Consider the following 19,239-nt stretch of genomic DNA (forward strand, 5'->3'; position numbering starts at 1 on the left):
GTATTCCAAGGAATAATTGCATATATTACAATACATAATATGCTTTCTTGATAAAGGTCATTGGCCGAAACGTGCAGATTGTTTGTTCCAAGCTGATTGTTGCTTTAAGTATATTATCCCACCAGCAGAGTGACCCCAATGGAACGTCTACACTGTGGGTGACTATATCGCTGAGGATCTGTGTTTGGATGACAGACATTTTCCTAACATAGGAGATTGTTACAGTTGCACCTGTTTCCCTGTGCGACAGGGTATACTCAATTTGATTGCCAAATTGATCATTATGGACCATCTATATGCTTGACACAGAGAGTTTCATGGTTACAACCAACCCCTGACCCACATTTGTCACCTCACGTGACCTGGATGTGTGCACTTACACAGCACAGACGCAGCTCAGTCGGCCTCCCTCCCTACAAGAACGCAGTCGGCACACAAAACCATTTTATCCAAGGTTTGATTTTATCTACAGAGGTACTTTTAACCTAAATCCAGTGTGATTTTTTAACTTATATCAGTACCGGTACACAAATTTTGACAATATTGTCCTGTTGCTCTCTATAGCTGGACTTTATATTGAGTCTAATTGCTTTGCTTTGGATTCTGTACATTATTATGCATTAATTCATGTCATGTATATTCATAAATTATCTGTATATCAAATTAGTTTTGCAGGTCTTATGAGTGCTGTTATGGAGGTCAAATCTCCAAAAGGATATCAATAAACGGGAATAAAAATGTGGTTACTAAAATGGTTTATGGTCAGAAAAAAATAAAACTTGCAAAGCAAGTCTAGATCACATCCATATTTATAGATTTTAGCAGGTACAGGAGAGAGGTCATGTGACAGAAACTTTTAAGTATAGTAAGGGATTTAATAAATCTAAGGCTTAAAATATTTGTCACAAAAAGAGCAGAACAAGGGGCCATGATCTCAAGTTGAAGGGTTGTAAGATCAATAGTAATTTGCAGAAGCACTTTTTCACAGAAAGGGTGGCTGAATCATGAAATACAATTGCATTAGAGTTGGTAATAACAAACACTGTGGTGAACCTCAAGAATGCTCTGGATAAGCCTAAGGCTATTCTATGGACCAATGAAGTTTACACTTTATAGGAAATATGGGCAGACTTGTTAGATCTGTTTTTTTATTGGTGTTTCTAAGTCCAAAAGAGGCTTTTAAATTATCTGATAGGCTGAACCATTAATGTCAAATCACTAATACTTAGTGGCTCATTGCTATCGACTGATAAATAGGTCCAGTGATTGTACCTGTGTCCTTTATTAAATCTTCCAGTTGTATCATTTTTTCCTGTAATGTTTTCTCTGCAAGAATAAGGGACGTCCGGTAATTCTCATAGTTTGAGCTCTTCTCTTCTCTGCTGAAGAGGATGAGCTCTTGTGACATTCTCTGGATGTGAGGATAAGTCTGCTTTATCTTGATCAATGTCTCTGTGTTGCTGTCATCTAAGTTATCAATCACTGCAATTACTTTGTCTCTGTCTGCAAAAACAATACAGAGTTTAATTTATTAAATACAGAAGGCTTCATTTTCCAAATTCTCCAACTTGGAGAGAAATCATCTTGGAGACCTCAAAGGGACAGAACTCATTGAATTGTCATTGAAAATTCTCATTTAACCTGGCAGTCTCAGAAAGATGAGAGCTGTCTCCCGACAGTCTACAATATAATTTTTATTGTTTTAAAAGATAGATAATCCCTTTATTACCAATTCCCCAGTTTTGCACAACCAACACTGTTATATTAATACACTTGTTACCTCTGTGATTACCTTGTATCTAAGCCTCTTCTGACAGCCCCCTGATCACATGACTTTGTATTTATTATCTATTGACTTGTATTTAGAACTGTGTTGTCTAACTCTTAACTTCCCGGCCATGAACACAATGTTCTCTATATGGCTCACATGAACTAGCAGTGTCTAACTGCAGTGCACAGGAGGGAACACAATGTTCCCTATATGGCCCACATGAACTAGCAGTCTCCTGTTGTGAAAAGCAAATAAAAAGCATGTGATAAGAGGCTGTCTGTAGTGGCTTAGAAACAAGTAGAAATGTAGAGGTTTAAATGTTATAAAGTATATTAATATATCAATGCTGGTTGTGCTAAGCTGGGGAATGGGTAGTAAAGGCGTTATCTATCTTTTTAAACAATAACTATTTAGTGTTGACTGTCCCTTTAAGTGGGGATAAACTGACAATGATATACATTATCAGCTTAAAACAAATTCAAATAAAAATGAACATATTCTGCAGTGCTATCCATTGGTTCAATTTGTTTAAATAAAATGATACAAAATTTGTAAAATACACAAAACAATTGGACAAACAAATACAGGACAAATTGAGAGCCCTATTCCCATGGTAACTTACAATCTAGAATGGTAGAAGGGCTATAAACAGGAGGTGAGGACTGAAAGGGTGAGAATGATGTTAATACAGAGTTAGATGAGGGCAAATATTAGGTACGTGGAATTCATATGTTTCGGAGTTCGGTGGTAGGCTTCCCTGAAGAAAAATGTCTTTAGGGAGAGTTTAAAAGAAGACAGATTAGGGGAAAGTCTGACAGCGCGATTAAGAGCATTCCAGGGGGTAGGTGCCGCATGATAGAAGTCCTGCAGTCTAACATACATGGGAAGAGGTGATAGTTGAAGATGCAGGAAGCAGGTCATTTTTTTAATCTTAGTTGTGTATATTTGTTGATTAGTGAGAATAGGTAGTGGCAAGCGGCGTTGTTAAGGGCTTTGTAGGTCAGGGTGAGAATTTTAAATTTAATTTTGCTCTGAATGGGGAGCCAGTGAAGGGACTTGCAGAGAGGTGCAGCAGGTATAAAGCGATGGGGAAGGTGGATTAGCTTAGCAGAGGCATTTAGGGTGGATTGAAGGGGAAGATGCAGGATACAGGAAGACCTGTGAGTAGGTTATTGCAGTAGTCAAGTTGGAAAATCACAAGGGAGTGGAATATTTGTTTTGTGGTGTCAGCATTCAAAAATATTGTGTAGGTGGTTGTGACAGGATGAGGGGAGTGATTGGATGTGGGGGATGAAGGGCAGGTTGGAGTCAAGTGTAACTCCAAGGCAGTGGACTTTGGGTGATGGGGAGATAGTGATGCCATTGATGATGATAGAAAAGTGAGAAATCGGAATAGAGCTAGAGGGAGCTAAGTCTTGGACATATAAATATGTAGGTGGTGAGAGGCTATCCAGGAAGAAATGCCAGATAAGCAGTAGCTGAAGTGAGAAAGGTGATAGCAAGAAAGAGCGGAGGCTGAGAGATAGATCTGGGTGTCATCACCATAGAGGTGATATTTGAAGCTATAGCTGTTAATAAGTTTATTCAGTGAACAAGTATAAATAGAGAAGAGTAGAGGACCCACGACAGAGCCTTGAGGTATGTAACAGACAGAAGCAATGAAGAGGTAGAATCACCAGAAGAGGACCTGTGAGAAAGATAAGAGTGGACCCAAGAGAGGGCAGTGTTACAGAGACCAAGAGAGCTGAGAGTCTGTAGGAGGAGAGGGTGGTCATCTGTGTCAAAGGCAGCTGAAAGGTCAAGTAAGATAAGTATAGAGTAGTGGCCGTTACTTTAGCAGAAAGAAGTTCGTTAGTAACCTTGGTGAGGGCAGTTTCAGTTAAGTGTTGGAAATTTGGAATCACCAAGAGAACTCCCCTATACAGCCCACTCTCTGAAACTACCAGGTTTATTTCACATAGCAAAAATACAGAGTGAAATTAAATGTGTTAATTTTTCACAGAAACATTCAAAGCATCATCAGAATTTGTACGATCAGAATCCAATATACACTGCTGCATACACTATCTAAATGCATTAAACACAAATTACAGCATGTAAAGTGTAATTTAAATAAAAAATAACCCTTTAACTGCTGAGTTAAATGCTTACCTCATGTGCTGAGCTGTTTTGCAGTTTTTAGACACTGCTCACGTTTAGGCCCTACTGTAGACCATTTTTCCGCTAGATACCCTCACTTATTATATAAAAAATTTTCAGGAGATCCAGCAGATTCACAATTTACCATTATTTTATGTATATCTCATGACACGTTAGGTTACAATTTTAGTAAACAAGGTTATAAACAATGTGTGTATGTTTTTCCCAACTAACTTTGTAGAAAAAAGGAAAATAAATATCTTAATAGAAACAAGGGCCTCTGGTATAATTATAAACATAGGGGTCTATTTATGAAGCAGCGGATGCTGCTTCCTGCGCACTCCATTTCAGGTCCGCCTGAAGCGGAAGTTAAGAAGCAGTCGTCCTAAAACCGCTGCTCCTTAACCTCTGAGGTTGCGGACAGCAATCAGCCTGATCGAATACGATTGGGTTGATCTGATGCCCCCTGCTAGCGGCCGATTGGCCTCAAATCTGCAGGGGACGGTATTGCACCAGCAGTTCACTAGAAATGCTGGTGCAATAAAAAATGCAGACAGCGTATGCTGTCGGCATTTATCGTTGTGCGGCTGACATCATCCGCTATTTCGGATCATGTCCGCTCGCACCTACATAAATTGACCCCATAGTAATTCCCTTAAGCTTCTATGCAAATAAAATGGACATCTATTCATTCCACTGTTATCACAGCGATAACTTGTCTAGTAAATATCTATAGGGCTTTTTTAAAGTGGGGCTTAGGGGATGGATTTAAAACAAGGGGTCTTGGGGGTTTCTAGAGCTTTTTCACACTTGGTATATATGTGTTAAGTACATTAAAACTGGGGTACTTTTTCATGCAATTTGGATTTTTAGTGGTTAAGGGAGTTGAGATTAAGTGGTTTAAATACACCCTATCCAGCTCCCAGTGAATGTAAAGTCACCTCTAGTGCTTAACACAATATTGTTAAGCAAATCAAATGAGGAGGACTTTAATTCATGGTTTTTGCCATTGTTATTAATGAAGCTTAAATTATACCTTTTTATCCTTTTTATCTTTTATTTCATGCCACGCTTCCTCCGCCTGCCATATTGTCCCTCATAATGACAATAATTGACAGCTAGTCTTGCCAATCCGCTTCCCCCCGGGGCGTTCAACCCCTTTTTCAATACGTCATGCGCTTCTTCTGTGCATGCGTTAGGAAATTTTCTCCGCATTCTGAAGGAACGCGCATGCTCTATACCACGCAATTCTTAACAGAAATGGCATTTTTTCTGCTGCCAGGTGTTTTGCAGCTTATGCGCTTAGGAGTGATTCTGATACACTGTTATGCTAAACCTCTGTAGGAGTTATATTTTTTCTGCATGCGCAGAAAAAAATAGCTCCACGGGTGCGTGCATCACACCTACGTATAGAGCGGGTGGGACCGCTCTATACTTCACAATGCGAATAAGACTGAAGGGCTGGGTGGGAGGAGGAACATCGAAATCGCAAACAAGTTTGTTATTAAAATATATAATTACTGCTAAATATATATATTTTTTAAATCCATAGCGTTTTTAATACCAAAGTATTAAATAAGTATTAGGAGGCAGGAGCGGTAACAAAATTGACATTCACTTTAAACCCTGTTGACTTTTTCAGGCAGTTCCTTTTTTGTAGGGCTTGGTGATATTACCAGCATCCCCAGATTCCCTGCTGATGCCAGAGCCCAAGACCATTAGTGCAGGGGTGCAGCTACAAGCTTTGAAAGCTCCCCTCCCCCCAAATGATGACAAGTGTTTGTCATCCACGCTAAATATACAGATGATGACCATGTGAGGTAATTTGCACTTAGGGGGTTTAAATGACAACATCTAGAGTAAACAAAAATGCAAAGCACAGAGTGTAAATGTAACAAAACTTGTATGTCATGCAGTGCTATATTGGACTGGGCTTGTCTCTCCACGCAGTATAAAAACAAACAAAAAATGATTGTCCAACACCAGTATCCAGGGTGCAAATCTGCTAGAGGGCTCTGCACAACATCCCTCAGTATATCATCCAAGAGACAATATAGCAGCAGCACTGGACACATGTCCTTAATCATGTCCTTAATCATGTTATTTGACCCAAAATGTTGCTATGTTTGCCGGACTTTACTGCACAATAAATGTGACACAGTTTAACCTTTAGGTGAGCTCCTGCTATTTTTCTTGCTTGTCTCTTCACATCCAGAGATGCAGGGAAGGCACCTTAAAGAAGTATGGCAGAATCTCATTAGGGATCATTTTATATCATCTCATCGGAGTGGAGAGCTTTAGAGCACTGAGTCCAAAGGGAGAATCAGGATATATAACACAGTCAGGTTGAAACTTAAGTTTTTTTCTTTTCTCACTTTTTTTTATATTTTATTTTTATTTTACTTTTCTAGTTAAAAGGATGTTCTAATGAAATATTGCATGATCTCATCAGTATATATTTTTTTTCATTACTAATCCTACATGATTATGTGTTTAACAACACTTTGGGGCATATTTATGATAGTGCGAAAGGACATGTTAAGATTAGCAGGCCCATTTATCAAGCTCCGTACGGAGCTTGAAGGGCCGTGTTTCTGGCGAGTCTTCAGACTCGCCAGAAACACAACTTATGAAGCAGCGGCCTAAAGACCGGTGCTCCATAACCCTGTCCGCCTGCTCTGAGCAGGAAATCAACCAGATCGAATACGATCGGGTTGATTGACACCCCCCTGCTGGCGGCCGATTGGCCGCGAATCAGCAAGGGGGCGGCGTTGCACCAGCAGCTGTTGTGAGCTGCTGGTGCAATGTTAAATGCGGAGAGCGTATTGCTCTCCGCATTTAGCGAGGTCTTGCGGACCTGATCCGCAGTGTCGGATCAGGTCCGCAAGCCCTTTGATAAATGGGCCTGATAGCGTATTATTTCCGCTGCACATCGATAAATGCCGACAGCATACGCTTTCGCCATTTATCATTGCACCAGCAGACTGGTGCAATCCTGCCCCCTGCAGATTGACGGCCAATCGGCCACTAGCAGGGGGTGTCAATCAACCTGATTGTATTCGATCAGGTTGATTTCTGTCGATTTCTGTCTACATCTCAGAGCAGGCGGACAGGTTATGGAGCAGCGGTCTCGCCGGAAACACGGGGCATCAAGCTCGATATGGAGCTTGACAAATATGCCCTAAAGGGTTTAAACACGTAGGGCTAGATTACAAGTGGAGCGCTGTTTATCGATCTCGCTTGCACGCTAACTTCACTACAAGTAAGTATTTTGCTTGCATCATGCAGTCAAAATAAAAAGTTTTTGCTTGCGTGCAAAAAGCGGAAGTTAGAATATCACGACCGCATTAACGTATTCCCCCATAGAGATTATTGCAGCGTGAAAAGTGAAGAAAATTCAAATACCCTACATGAGCGCAAACCTGATCCCTTTTTTCCTTAAAGGGATAGTAAACACTAAAAATGTCATTGTTTAAAAAGATAGATAATCCCTTTATCTACCATTCCCCAGTTTTGTATAACCAACACAGTTACACAAATATACTTTTTTACCTCTGTTATCACCTTGTATCTAAGCTTCTGCAGACTGCGCCCTGATCACAGATCTTTTAACAGACTTGCATTTCAGGCTATTGGTGCTAACTCTTAACCCTTTCGTGTCAGGGTTAAAGTGCCTACATCGGAACAACTGTTCCGATGTAGACAAATTGAAACTACGCGATCGTGCATACGATCGCGAGATTTCAATTATTGGATCGCATCTGGGGGGCGTCCCTACAATCCTAGGAACGCCCTCCAGACCGAGATTAAATCCCTGAAGCACAGAAGGCTTCAGGACAGCCGTTAGTTATGACGTTCCATTCCGTCATAACGGCTTTAAAGCCCAGTCTAATTATGACGGAATGGAACGGCATAACGGCTTTAAAAGGTTAAATAACTTCACATGCGTGAGCACAGTGTTATCTATATAAGATACATGAACTAACACCCTCTAGCTGTGTCAAATGCATTCAGATGAGAGGTTGCCTTTAACAGGTTAGAAATTAGCATATGAGCCTACCTAGGTTTAGCTTTCAACTAAGAATAACAAGAGAATAAAGCAAATTTTATGATAAAAGAACATTTGAAATGTGTTTAAAATTACACGCCCTATCTAAATCATGAAAGTTTAATTTGGACTTTACTATCCCTTTAAAGTGAAAGTCAATCCTAACATTGTACAAACACTAGGATTGACTATTGAAACAAATAAAGGGGACTTGCATTCATGAAGTATAAGATACTTCATGTAGAAAGCTCTTTTATTTGTTTCAACCGATCGCCGTTCTTAGCTGCTACAGCAGCTCACGGTTAAAATAATTTTTTGCAAAGAGGTGACGTTTTCACCTCTTAGCCAATAGCCGTGCGGTAAATCCAGCTCCCATGGGTGCCAAGCCGGATTTACCGCACGGCTATTGGCTAAGAGGTGAAAACGTCACCGTTTACCTACCTATATATATATATATACTGTATATACTGTATATAAATAGCAGCACAAAGAACACATTTAGCTAACCATTAAAAGTATATGTTACCTATGTATGTATAGAGTGCTTTAATTTAAAATGCTTTGGATAAACATTTCAATCAACAACTTGCAATACTCAATGGAGAATTATTGATTGTGCAAGGCCAAGAGCAGCATAATGCACCACATATTAACAATTGTGCTCCTCTTGTAATCTAGACAATAGTTATCTAGGGTCGGTCATGTAGTACGTACATGATCTAATAAAAGAGACCATGTAAAGTCTGCAGTCATTATTATTTATGCGTAGCAGAACAAGTTGCTTTGTGGTATAATTATTCTTTTGCTCACTTTCTTAAGTCTGAAAGTTAAGATTTTTCCAATTCTGGTAACTGAAAGGATACATGACAAGTTTTACAAGTCTACCACCTATCTGCATCTTTGTATTTAATTCAGGACAAATATTTGGTAACACTACGGCATTAGTGGAATATTTTTAATGCTTTTATGATTGCAATATCAACGGAGAGCATATCTATCATAAGCTATACAAAGATACCCACAGTGCCTACATATATTAATGAATAACATAAATGGCAAGTTTTGAATCACATTAATTTAATGAAATTCCCCATTACAGGCTAATCACAGTACCGGCTTTATTCTAGTCTATGGTTTGTAATCCTTACCTAAAAGGTGTAAAAACTCTGGTTTAAAGCCCAGCTGTGCGCTTGTGATGTATAATATTATATTTGTACAACATGAAATCTTCTCTTCAAGACTCTTGTCAACAGGGGAGGGAACATAAATATATCTGACTTCATGTTCTTGATCCAGGAAACGTTTTGAAATCAGCAGTTGCCGCAGCCATTCAGAATGTTTCCGTTTTGACCATGAGAAGATTCTAACAGTGGGCTTTTGTTTCTTCTTGGTCTAGTTAAAGGAATAGGAATGTAAAATAGAAATGTCATGAACCCAAAGTTAAGAAAAATGATGAAGAATATTTTCTTACACAAATTATAAAAGCTCTTCTTAAACATGGTTTATGGTCATGGTAGGATTACACAGTAAGGCTTATAGCTCTCTATATCTCTCAGATCTCAGCAATAGTGTATGTCACCTGCACCATATGACATTGGTTGAAGGAGTTGTTACTTACAGGCATATTGTCAGAGGACTGCACTTGTATTTTGCAGAGGAAGTTAACTGTATGACTTTATTATCTAAGAACCTTATGAGGTGTCATGTCACCAAGTATTAAGAAGCTCTTTACTGACAGTGATGCCTGCAATAAATGACATTGTATGCACTAATTTTGTATAACTATGTAATAAAAATAGGCATATTAACATTTCATTAGTAAATATTACTAATCAATTCTAAATGAGCTATGTATCACAGTTTAATTTAGTGCATCAGGTTTAATTTTTGTATTATGAGAATATGTCTCTAGGTGCTTTTTGCCTAGGAAGAAACTGAGGGGCCAATTTACTATGCCCCGAATGGGGCCAACTCGCCCTGTTTCCACTCGAGCCTTCAGGTTTCCCGGAAACTTGAGATAAGAAACAGCGGTCTTAAGACCGCTGCTCCTTAACTCGTCCGCCGCCTCTGAGCGGCGGACAGACATTGCTGAAAATCATTGACACCCCATGCTGGCGGCCGATTGGCCACAAATCTGCAGGGGGCGGTGTTGCACCAGCAGTTCACAAGAACTGCTGGTGCAATGATAAATGCTGACGGTGTATGCTGTCGGCATTTATTGATGTGCGGCGGACATGATCCGCAATATCGGATCATGTCCGCTCGCACATTAATAAATAGGCCCCTATGTCTCCTCAGTACCTGTGACTGTTTCTGTCTGACAAAATATTCTCTACAATTAACCATCATAGTTCTTCTGTCTCTACTTATACAGCAAACAGCCTGCAAAGGACATGAAACCCATTTTTTGTTCTTGATTTTTTTCATGATTTAGGTAGAACAAACAATTTTAAACCACTTTCCAGTTTACTTATATTATCAAATGTGCTTCGTTCTCTTGGTATACTTTGTTGAAGGAGCAGCAATACACTACTGTTTTCTGACTGAACACATTGGTGAGTCAATGACAATCTGTATATATATATAAATATATATATATATATATATATATATATATATATATATATATACATAGCCACCAATCTATATATACAGGTATATATGCAGCCACCAATCTATATATACAGGTATATATACAGCCACCAATCTATATATACAGGTATATATACAGCCACCAATCTATATATACAGGTATATATGCAGCCACCAATCTATATATACAGGTATATATGCAGCCACCAATCTATATATACAGGTATATATGCAGCCACCAATCTATATATACAGGTATATATGCAGCCACCAATCTATATATACAGGTATATATGCAGCCACCAATCTATATATACAGGTATATATGCAGCCACCAATCTATATATACAGGTATATATGCAGCCACCAATCAGCAGCTAGAACCTATGTGTAAAATGAAGATATTTTTGATGATGAATTTACATTCTTCGCTATCTGTGTTGCAGCAGAACATATTGTCTTCTGTAGGTATTTCTTACCTTAACTGATTCCATGCCGAGGTGCTGGGACTCTGTAATTTAGAGACAACATAGATCTTCCACTGTTACTAAGTACAACAACTAAATTAATTACACTTTTTTTAAAAACAGAACATTTTACTTTGTGTGATAATTTCAGGAGTGCTTATTTTTTTAAGTAAGTGCATCGTCCTAATGAGAGCATAATTAAAAACATCGGCTAGATTACGAGTTGTGCGTTAGGGTTAAAAAGCAGCGCTGGCCGGTCCCAATGCTGCTTTTTAACGCCCGCTGGTATTACGAGTCTGGCAGGTACAGGTGTACCGCTCACTTTTTTGGCCAGACTCGGAAATACCGCAAATCCACTTACGTCAATTGAGTATCCTCTTTTTTCAATGGGACTTGCATAGCGCCGGTATTACAAGTCTGACAAAAAGTGAGCGGTAGACCCTCTCCTGTCAAGACTCATACCGCATTTTAAAGTCAGTAGTTAAGAGTTTTACACTACAACGCCGTAACATAAAACTCTTAACTAAAGTGCTAAAAAGTACACTAACACCCATAAACTACCTATTAACCCCTAAACCGAGGCCCCCCCACATCAGAAACACTATAATAAATATTTTAACTCTTAATCTGCCGAACTGGACATCGCCGCCATTATAATAATATATTAACCCCTAAACTGCCAAACTCCCGCCTCGCAAACACTAGTTAAATTTTATTAACCTCTGATCTGCCATTCCTAACATCGTCACCACCTACCTACATTTATTAACCCCTAATCTGCTGCCCCCAACGTCGTCGCCACTATAATAAATTTATTAACCCCTAAATCTAAGTTTAACCCTAACCCTAAAACCCCCTAACTTAAATATAATTAAAAGAAATCTAACTAAAAATTCTGATCATTAACTAAATTATTCTTATTTAAAACTAAATACTTACCTATAAAATAAACCCTAAGCTAGCTACAATATAACTTTATTTTTATTTTACATTGTAGCTATCTTAGTGTTTATTTTTATTTTAAAGGCAACTTTGTATTTATTTTAACTAGGTACAATAGTTATTAAATAGTTATTAACTATTTAATAACGACCTAGTTAAAATAAATACAAAAGTACCTGTAAAATAAAACCTAACCTAAGTTACAATTACACCTAACACTACACTATAATTAAATAAATTAAATTAAATTAAATTAAATTATCTAAAGTACAAAAACAAACAAACACTAAATTACAGAAAATAATAAAATAATTACAAGATTTTTAAACTAATTACACCTAATCTAATCCCCCTAACAAAATAAAAAAGCCCCCCAAAATAAAAAAAGCCCTACCCTACGCTAAATTACAAATAGCCCTTAAAAGGGCCTTTTGCGGGGCATTGCCCCAAAGTAATCAGCTCTTTTACCTGTAAAAAAAATTACAAATACCCCCCCAACATTAAAACCCACCACCCACACAACCAACCCTACTCTAAAACCCACCCAATCCCCCCTTAATAAAACCTAACACTAACCCCTTGAAGATCACCTTACAGGGAGACGTCTTCACCCAACTGGGCCGAAGTCCTCAACGAAGCCGGGAGAAGTCTTCATCCAAGCAGGGCGAAGTGGTCCTCCAGACGGGCAGAAGTCTTCATCCAGACGGCATCTTCTATCTTCATCCATCCGGCGTGGAGCGGGTCCATCTTCAAGACATCCGAAGCGGAGCATCCTCTTCTTCCGACGGCTAAGACTGAATGAAGATTCCTTTAAATGACGTCATCCAAGATGGCATCCCTTTAATTCCGATTGGCTGATAAAATTCTATCAGCCAATCGGAATTAAGGCAGAAAAAATCCTATTGGCTGATTGGATCAGCCAATAGGATTGAAGTTCGATCCTATTGGCTGATCCAATCAGCCAAAAGGATTGAGCTGGCATTCTATTGGCTGTTCCAATCAGCCAATAGAATGCCAGCTCAATCCTATTGGCTGATTGCATCAGCCATTAGAATTTTTTCTACCTTAATTCCGATTGGCTGATAGAATTCTATCAGCCAATTGGAATTGAAGGGACGTCATCTTGGATGACGTCATTTAAAGGAACCTTCATTCAGTCTTAGCCGTCGGATGAAGAGGATGCTCCGCGTCAGATGTCTTGAAGATGGACCCACTCCGCGCCGGATGGATGAAGATAGAAGATGCTGTCTGGATGAAGACTTCTGCCCGCCTGGAGGACCATTTCGCCCTGCTTGGATGAAGACTTCTCCCGGCTTCATTGAGGACTTCGGCCTGGGTTGGGTGAAGACGTCTCCCGGTAAGGTGATCTTCAAGGGGTTAGTGTTATGTTTTTTTAAGGGGGTATTGGGGGGGTTTTAGAATAGGGTTGGTTGTGTGGGTGGTGGGTGTTAATGTTGGGGGGTATTTGTAATTTTTTTTACAGGTAAAAGAGCTGATTACTTTGGGGCAATGCCCCGCAAAAGGCCCTTTTAAGGGCTATTTGTAATTTAGCGTAGGGTAGGGCTTTTTATTTTGTTTTTGTTTTTTTATTTTGTTAGGGGGATTAGATTAGGTGTAATTAGTTTAAAAATCTTGTAAATATTTTATTATTTTATGTAATTTAGTGGGGTTTTTTTTGTACTTTAGATAATTAAATTTAATTGTATTTAATTGTATTTAATTTATTTAATTATAGTGTAGTGTTAGGTGTAATTGTAACTTAGGTTAGGTTTTATTTTACAGGTACTTTTGTATTTATTTTAACTAGGTCGTTATTAAATAGTTAATAACTATTTAATAACTATTGTACCTAGTTAAAATAAATACAAAGTTGCCTTTAAAATAAAAATAAACACTAAGATAGCTACAATGTAACTATTAGTTATATTGTAGCTAGCTTAGGGTTTATTTTACAGGTAAGTATTTAGTTTTAAATAGAAATGATGTAGTTAATGATAGTTATTTTATTTAGATTTATTTAAACTATATTTAAGTTAGGGGGTGTTAGGGTTAGACTTAGGTTTAGGGGTTAATAACTTTAATATAGTGGTGGCGACGTTGGGGGCGGCAGATTAGGGGTTAATAAGTGTAGGTAGGTGGCAACGACATTGGGGGAGGCAGATTAGGGGTTAATAAATATAATGTAGGTGTCGGCGATGTTGGGGGCAGCAGATTAGGGGTTCATAAGTATAATGTAGGTGGCGGCGATGTCCGGAGTGGCAGATTAGGAGTTAATAATATAATGTAGGTGTTGCCGATTTCAGGGGCGGCAGATTAGGGGTTAATAAGTGTAATATTAGGGGTGTTTAGACTCGGGGTTCTTTTTAGGGTGTTAGGTGTAGACATAAATGTATTTCCCCATAGAAATCAATGGGGCTGCGTTTGGTGCTAAACGCTGCTTTTTTGCAGGAGTTAGGTTTTTTTCAGCCGGCTCTCCCCCATTGATTCCTATGGAGAAATCGTGCACAAGCACGTTTAGCCAGCTCACCGGTAACGTAAGCAGCGCTGGTATTAGAGTGAGATGTGGAGCTAAATTTTGCTCTACGCTCACTTTTTTGCGGTTAACACCGGGTTTGTAAAAACCCGTAATTCCAGTGTTGCCTGTAAGTGAGCGGTGAGCATAAACTGCTCGTTAGCACCACACCCCTGTTACTGTAATCTAGGCAAATTTATTTGTCTGTTTAGAGATAGCTTACAGGGAGAATCTAGTCTAAAATAAACGTTCATGATTCAGAGAATGTAATTTTAAACAATTTTCAAATTTACTTTAATCACCAATTTTGCTTTGTTCTCTAGGTATTCTTAGTTGCGAGCTAAACCTAGGAGCTTCATATGCTAATTTCTTAGCCCTTGAAGGCCATCTCCTCTCTCAGGGCATTTTGACAGTTTTTCACTGCTAGAGGGTGTTAGTTCATGTATGTCATATTGCTTACACTGTGCTCACACACGTGGAGTTCAGGTAAGCCAGCTCTGATTGGCTAAATTAGATGTCTGTCAAAAGAACTGAAATAAGGGGGCAGTTTGCAGAGGCTTAAATACAAGGTAATCACAGAGTTAAAAAGTAAATTTATATAACTGTGTTGGTTGTGCAAAACTAGGAAATGGGTAATAAAGGGATTATCTATCTTTTTAAACAATAACAATTCTGGTGTAGACTGTCTCTTTAAAGTGACATGGAAAATGGAATTAAACTTATTTAGTTTAGACATGATTTGTAGAGATTTAAGTTCCATGAGAGCATACTGAAGTAGACTCAAGAGTGCACATGTGTCTCGAGCACTGTATGTAAGTAATGTTTGTAACAGTGTAACAAAAAAAGTAATCAGGTCAGTTAGTGCGCTATGGGCTATGAGCGGAATTTAACGCTTTCGCTTGATCGCTAATACAGCTGAAAGTAATGTTTTTAGGCAGGCAGGATAAAACGCACGTTACAAGTTAAACGTAAATGGCTTTTGTGCGAGCAAACCCCAACGCAAGCTTACAGCTGGACTTCAGATATCGCGACCACGTTAACTTCTGCCTACAGAATTCAATGTAGCTGATGTTTTAAAAAAATTCTGACACTTATCGCTCACGTGCTAATCCAACAGTGTTTCCACGAGGGAGCTCAGTCCGAAGTGAGTTATGCATATTTTACATTTCAATGCTCTTTACATAGAAGAAAATGTTCTTTTTATTGTTAAATATACATTATATATTTAATATAGATGATTAATTTATCTATAAGAACAGAACAGGTATAGATACAGAATATACAAATATATAGGAATATCTATTTAAAAATACTGAGAATATTTTTTTCTAAGTGAAGAACACTGGAATGTAAAATATTTATGGTATATATATATTAAGTTCCCATGGGAGGAGGGCCCTTAATTCCTTTTGTCTAGTCTCTTAAAGGTTTTATATCGTTTTATTTAAATGAATTGTACCCATGGACAGCGCTGCGGAATATGTTGGCGCTTTATAAATAAAGTATAATAATAATATATATATATATATATATATATATATATATTCAGTAACTATGTATGTATATATATATATATATGTAGAAAGTGTTGCTTGGGTGTTTCTTGATCTGCGCTGTGTACGTTGCAAATGGTTATTTTGCTCTAAAATAGTTCCTCCTGATATATTTCAATGGCAGCTAGTTTCTGAATATTCCACTATCATCAAATGGAATGTGAAGGAAAAAGGTATGGAGTTGAGTTTCAGAGTTCAGCGCACATAGAATGGAGAAAAACAAAACCAAATTATGGTGCAGTATGTCAGTACTAGGCAATCAAAAACTAAACATGAGATTTAAATGTGCTCACCTTGTTTAACCTCAAACATGTGAGGTATGTTGGAAGCATGGAGGGGATGTAATCCCTATCTGTGGTAAAGATGTTTCCAGCTGGTATGCAGAAACTTTTAGCAGGTGGAAATCTTGATATCCCTGGAGTAGAAATATGCTGGTATTTCAGACAAACTTCTCCTCTCTGGAGTTAGGTAGAGACACTTTAATTATTTTTGCTGGATTTCTTTCCTTGTTGCTGTTTATTTCTTTTCCCCTTCTTTATACTTGAAAGGCTTCTCCTCTCTGGAGTATGGTTTAAACTTTATGTATGCAAACCAATTAGTGCTCAGTTATGAGATCAATTGTGGATATTAATTGCAGCACTCCTGAGATGTGTATAAATGATGCTTGCAAGGACACAAAGTGAAATTTAAAATAAAAACAATTTTTATTTTCCAATGTCCAATAAAAAAAGATAAACAGAAATCCACTTTGATAATAGTCCAGATCAGGGACAGAAATAGGTGAGCAGATGAAATATAGTATATTTCTTTAAATCCGGTAGTGAGTTTTTTATCAGGGCTGGTGCAAAAACAGCTAGCTGATAAAAGTTGGTGATATTGTGGTGTAGGATGCTGTAAGTACAGCTGAAGGTAAATTTCTTGAGGTGAGCTCAAAACCACCTCAAGAAATTTACCTTCAGCTGTACTTACAGCATCCTACACCACAATATCACCAACTTTTATCAGCTAGCTGTTTTTGCACCAGCCCTGATAAAAAACTCACTACCGGATTTAAAGAAATATACTATATTTCATCTGCTCACCTATTTCTGTCCCTGATCTGGACTATTATCAAAGTGGATTTCTGTTTATCTTTTTTTATTGGACATTGGAAAATAAAAATTGTTTTTATTTTAAATTTCACTTTGTGTCCTTGCAAGCATCATTTATACACATCTCAGGAGTGCTGCAATTAATATCCACAATTGATCTCATAACTGAGCACTAATTGGTTTGCATACATAAAGTTTAAACCATACTCCAGAGAGGAGAAGCCTTTCAAGTATAAAGAAGGGGAAAAGAAATAAACAGCAACAAGGAAAGAAATCCAGCAAAAATAATTAAAGTGTCTCTACCTAACTCCAGAGAGGAGAAGTTTGTCTGAAATACCAGCATATTTCTACTCCAGGGATATCAAGATTTCCACCTGCTAAAAGTTTCTGCATACCAGCTGGAAACATCTTTACCACAGATAGGGATTACATCCCCTCCATGCTTCCAACATACCTCACATGTTTGAGGTTAAACAAGGTGAGCACATTTAAATCTCACGTTTAGTTTTTGATTGCCTAGTACTGACATACTGCACCATAATTTGGTTTTGTTTTTCTCCATTCTATGTGCGCTGAACTCTGAAACTCAACTCCATATATATATATATATTAGACTTGTGCAGCTTTGAAAAAAAAATTTCGGTTCGGTTCGGATCGATTCGAATTTCGGTTCGGATCGATTCGAATTCGAAAAAATTTGAATGAATTCGTTTCAGATTCATTCGGATTCTTTCGGATTCGGAAAAAAATTGGTTTGGTTCGATTCGGTTCGAATCGATTCGGAAATTCAGAATTTCGGTAAGTGTTAGGTGGGATGTGCTGTGTATTACACTAGTATTATGTACTGTATATTAGGTTTAACCCATAGCAGAGTGATAAAACCTAATATACTGTACAATACTAGTGTAATACACGGCCATCCGAATCTACTGAATACATTCGAATCGATTCGGATGTATTCAAATCGATGCGGAGGTATTCAATTCGGATTTATTCGGTATATTCGGCAGTATTTTAATTCGGAAATTCGAATCGATCCGAATCTCCGGATTTTCCGAATTTTCAGAATTTCCGAAACGAATCGCACATGTCTAATATATATATATATATATATATATATATATATGTATATACACATACAGAAATATATATATATCTCTTACAACGGTAGATAATCCAGACGGTACTTTTAGAGAAAATAAGCTTTTTATTGGGTCATATTAAAAAATATATATACATACAAAAACGTAACCCGATGAGCGCAAAAATTCGTTTGCGTATGAGTGGTTGCGTTTACTTTCAACTTGTAATATTAATAAATGTTAACGTAGGTGAAATATTTATACAGCTATTTGTAACTTAGCCCTATATCTGAGAGATGAAACTTTAATGGTGATTCCCATGACCCGTTAACCATGGAATGTAAATTGTTAACCCCTTGGTGACAGCCGATGTATCCTATACATAAACTGCCTTTTTAATCTTGGGGGATTATTATATAACCGAATGTCTCCTGGAATGAGTCAAACAGTAAAAGAACGTCTGGCCCCTAGTGGCGATATCTGCACAATTACTGGTATATAAGCCCTTAATAACATGCAATGAGGAGAACATTGTGCAAATTACCTTTGCTCAGGATATGCCTGATGTAATTTACTTTATAGGCCATGCTTCTTGCTGCAGTTTTGGGTCCTTTGAGAGATGGGGAGATCAAGTCTAACTCTTGCTCCGTAAAGCAGATGACTTTGCTACAAGAGGACTTGCTCAAAATCCACTCAGCTTTTATCTCCTTCTCAGATTTTGTAGTATTCGCATAACCAAGCACCACAATAATGTGTTCTGTTCCTAAATAATAATAAACATAGCATAAATAGTGGGCAGATGGACGGACGGATGGACTAACAGGCAGGCTGACAGATAGAATGTAGATAGATTGATAGAATGCAGATAGATAGATAGATAGATAGATAGATGATAGATAGAATGTAGATAGATAGAATATAGATAAACACACACACACACACATATATATATATATATATATATATATATATATAGAGAGAGAGAGAGAGAGAGAGAGAGAGAGAGAGAGAGAGAACAGTGTGGAAGAAGCGCACTCTCAGG

General features: G+C 37.9%; 1 protein-coding gene across 1 annotated transcript in view; it reads right to left on the reverse strand.

The window, feature by feature from the left end:
* Positions 1-19,239, reverse strand: part of LOC128641868 (uncharacterized) — a 74,347-nt gene that overhangs the window by 22,391 nt on the left and 32,717 nt on the right. The window contains exons 3-6 of the mRNA XM_053694432.1: positions 18,742-18,960; positions 11,030-11,061; positions 9,107-9,350; positions 1,273-1,503 (exon numbers count right to left, since the gene is read on the reverse strand). Of these exons, the coding sequence (XP_053550407.1) occupies positions 1,273-1,503; positions 9,107-9,350; positions 11,030-11,061; positions 18,742-18,960 (726 nt within the window). The remainder of the gene's footprint in view (positions 1-1,272; positions 1,504-9,106; positions 9,351-11,029; positions 11,062-18,741; positions 18,961-19,239) is intronic.

This window comes from Bombina bombina, chromosome 11 (assembly GCF_027579735.1).
Source record: "Bombina bombina isolate aBomBom1 chromosome 11, aBomBom1.pri, whole genome shotgun sequence".
Classification (NCBI taxonomy): domain Eukaryota; kingdom Metazoa; phylum Chordata; class Amphibia; order Anura; family Bombinatoridae; genus Bombina; species Bombina bombina.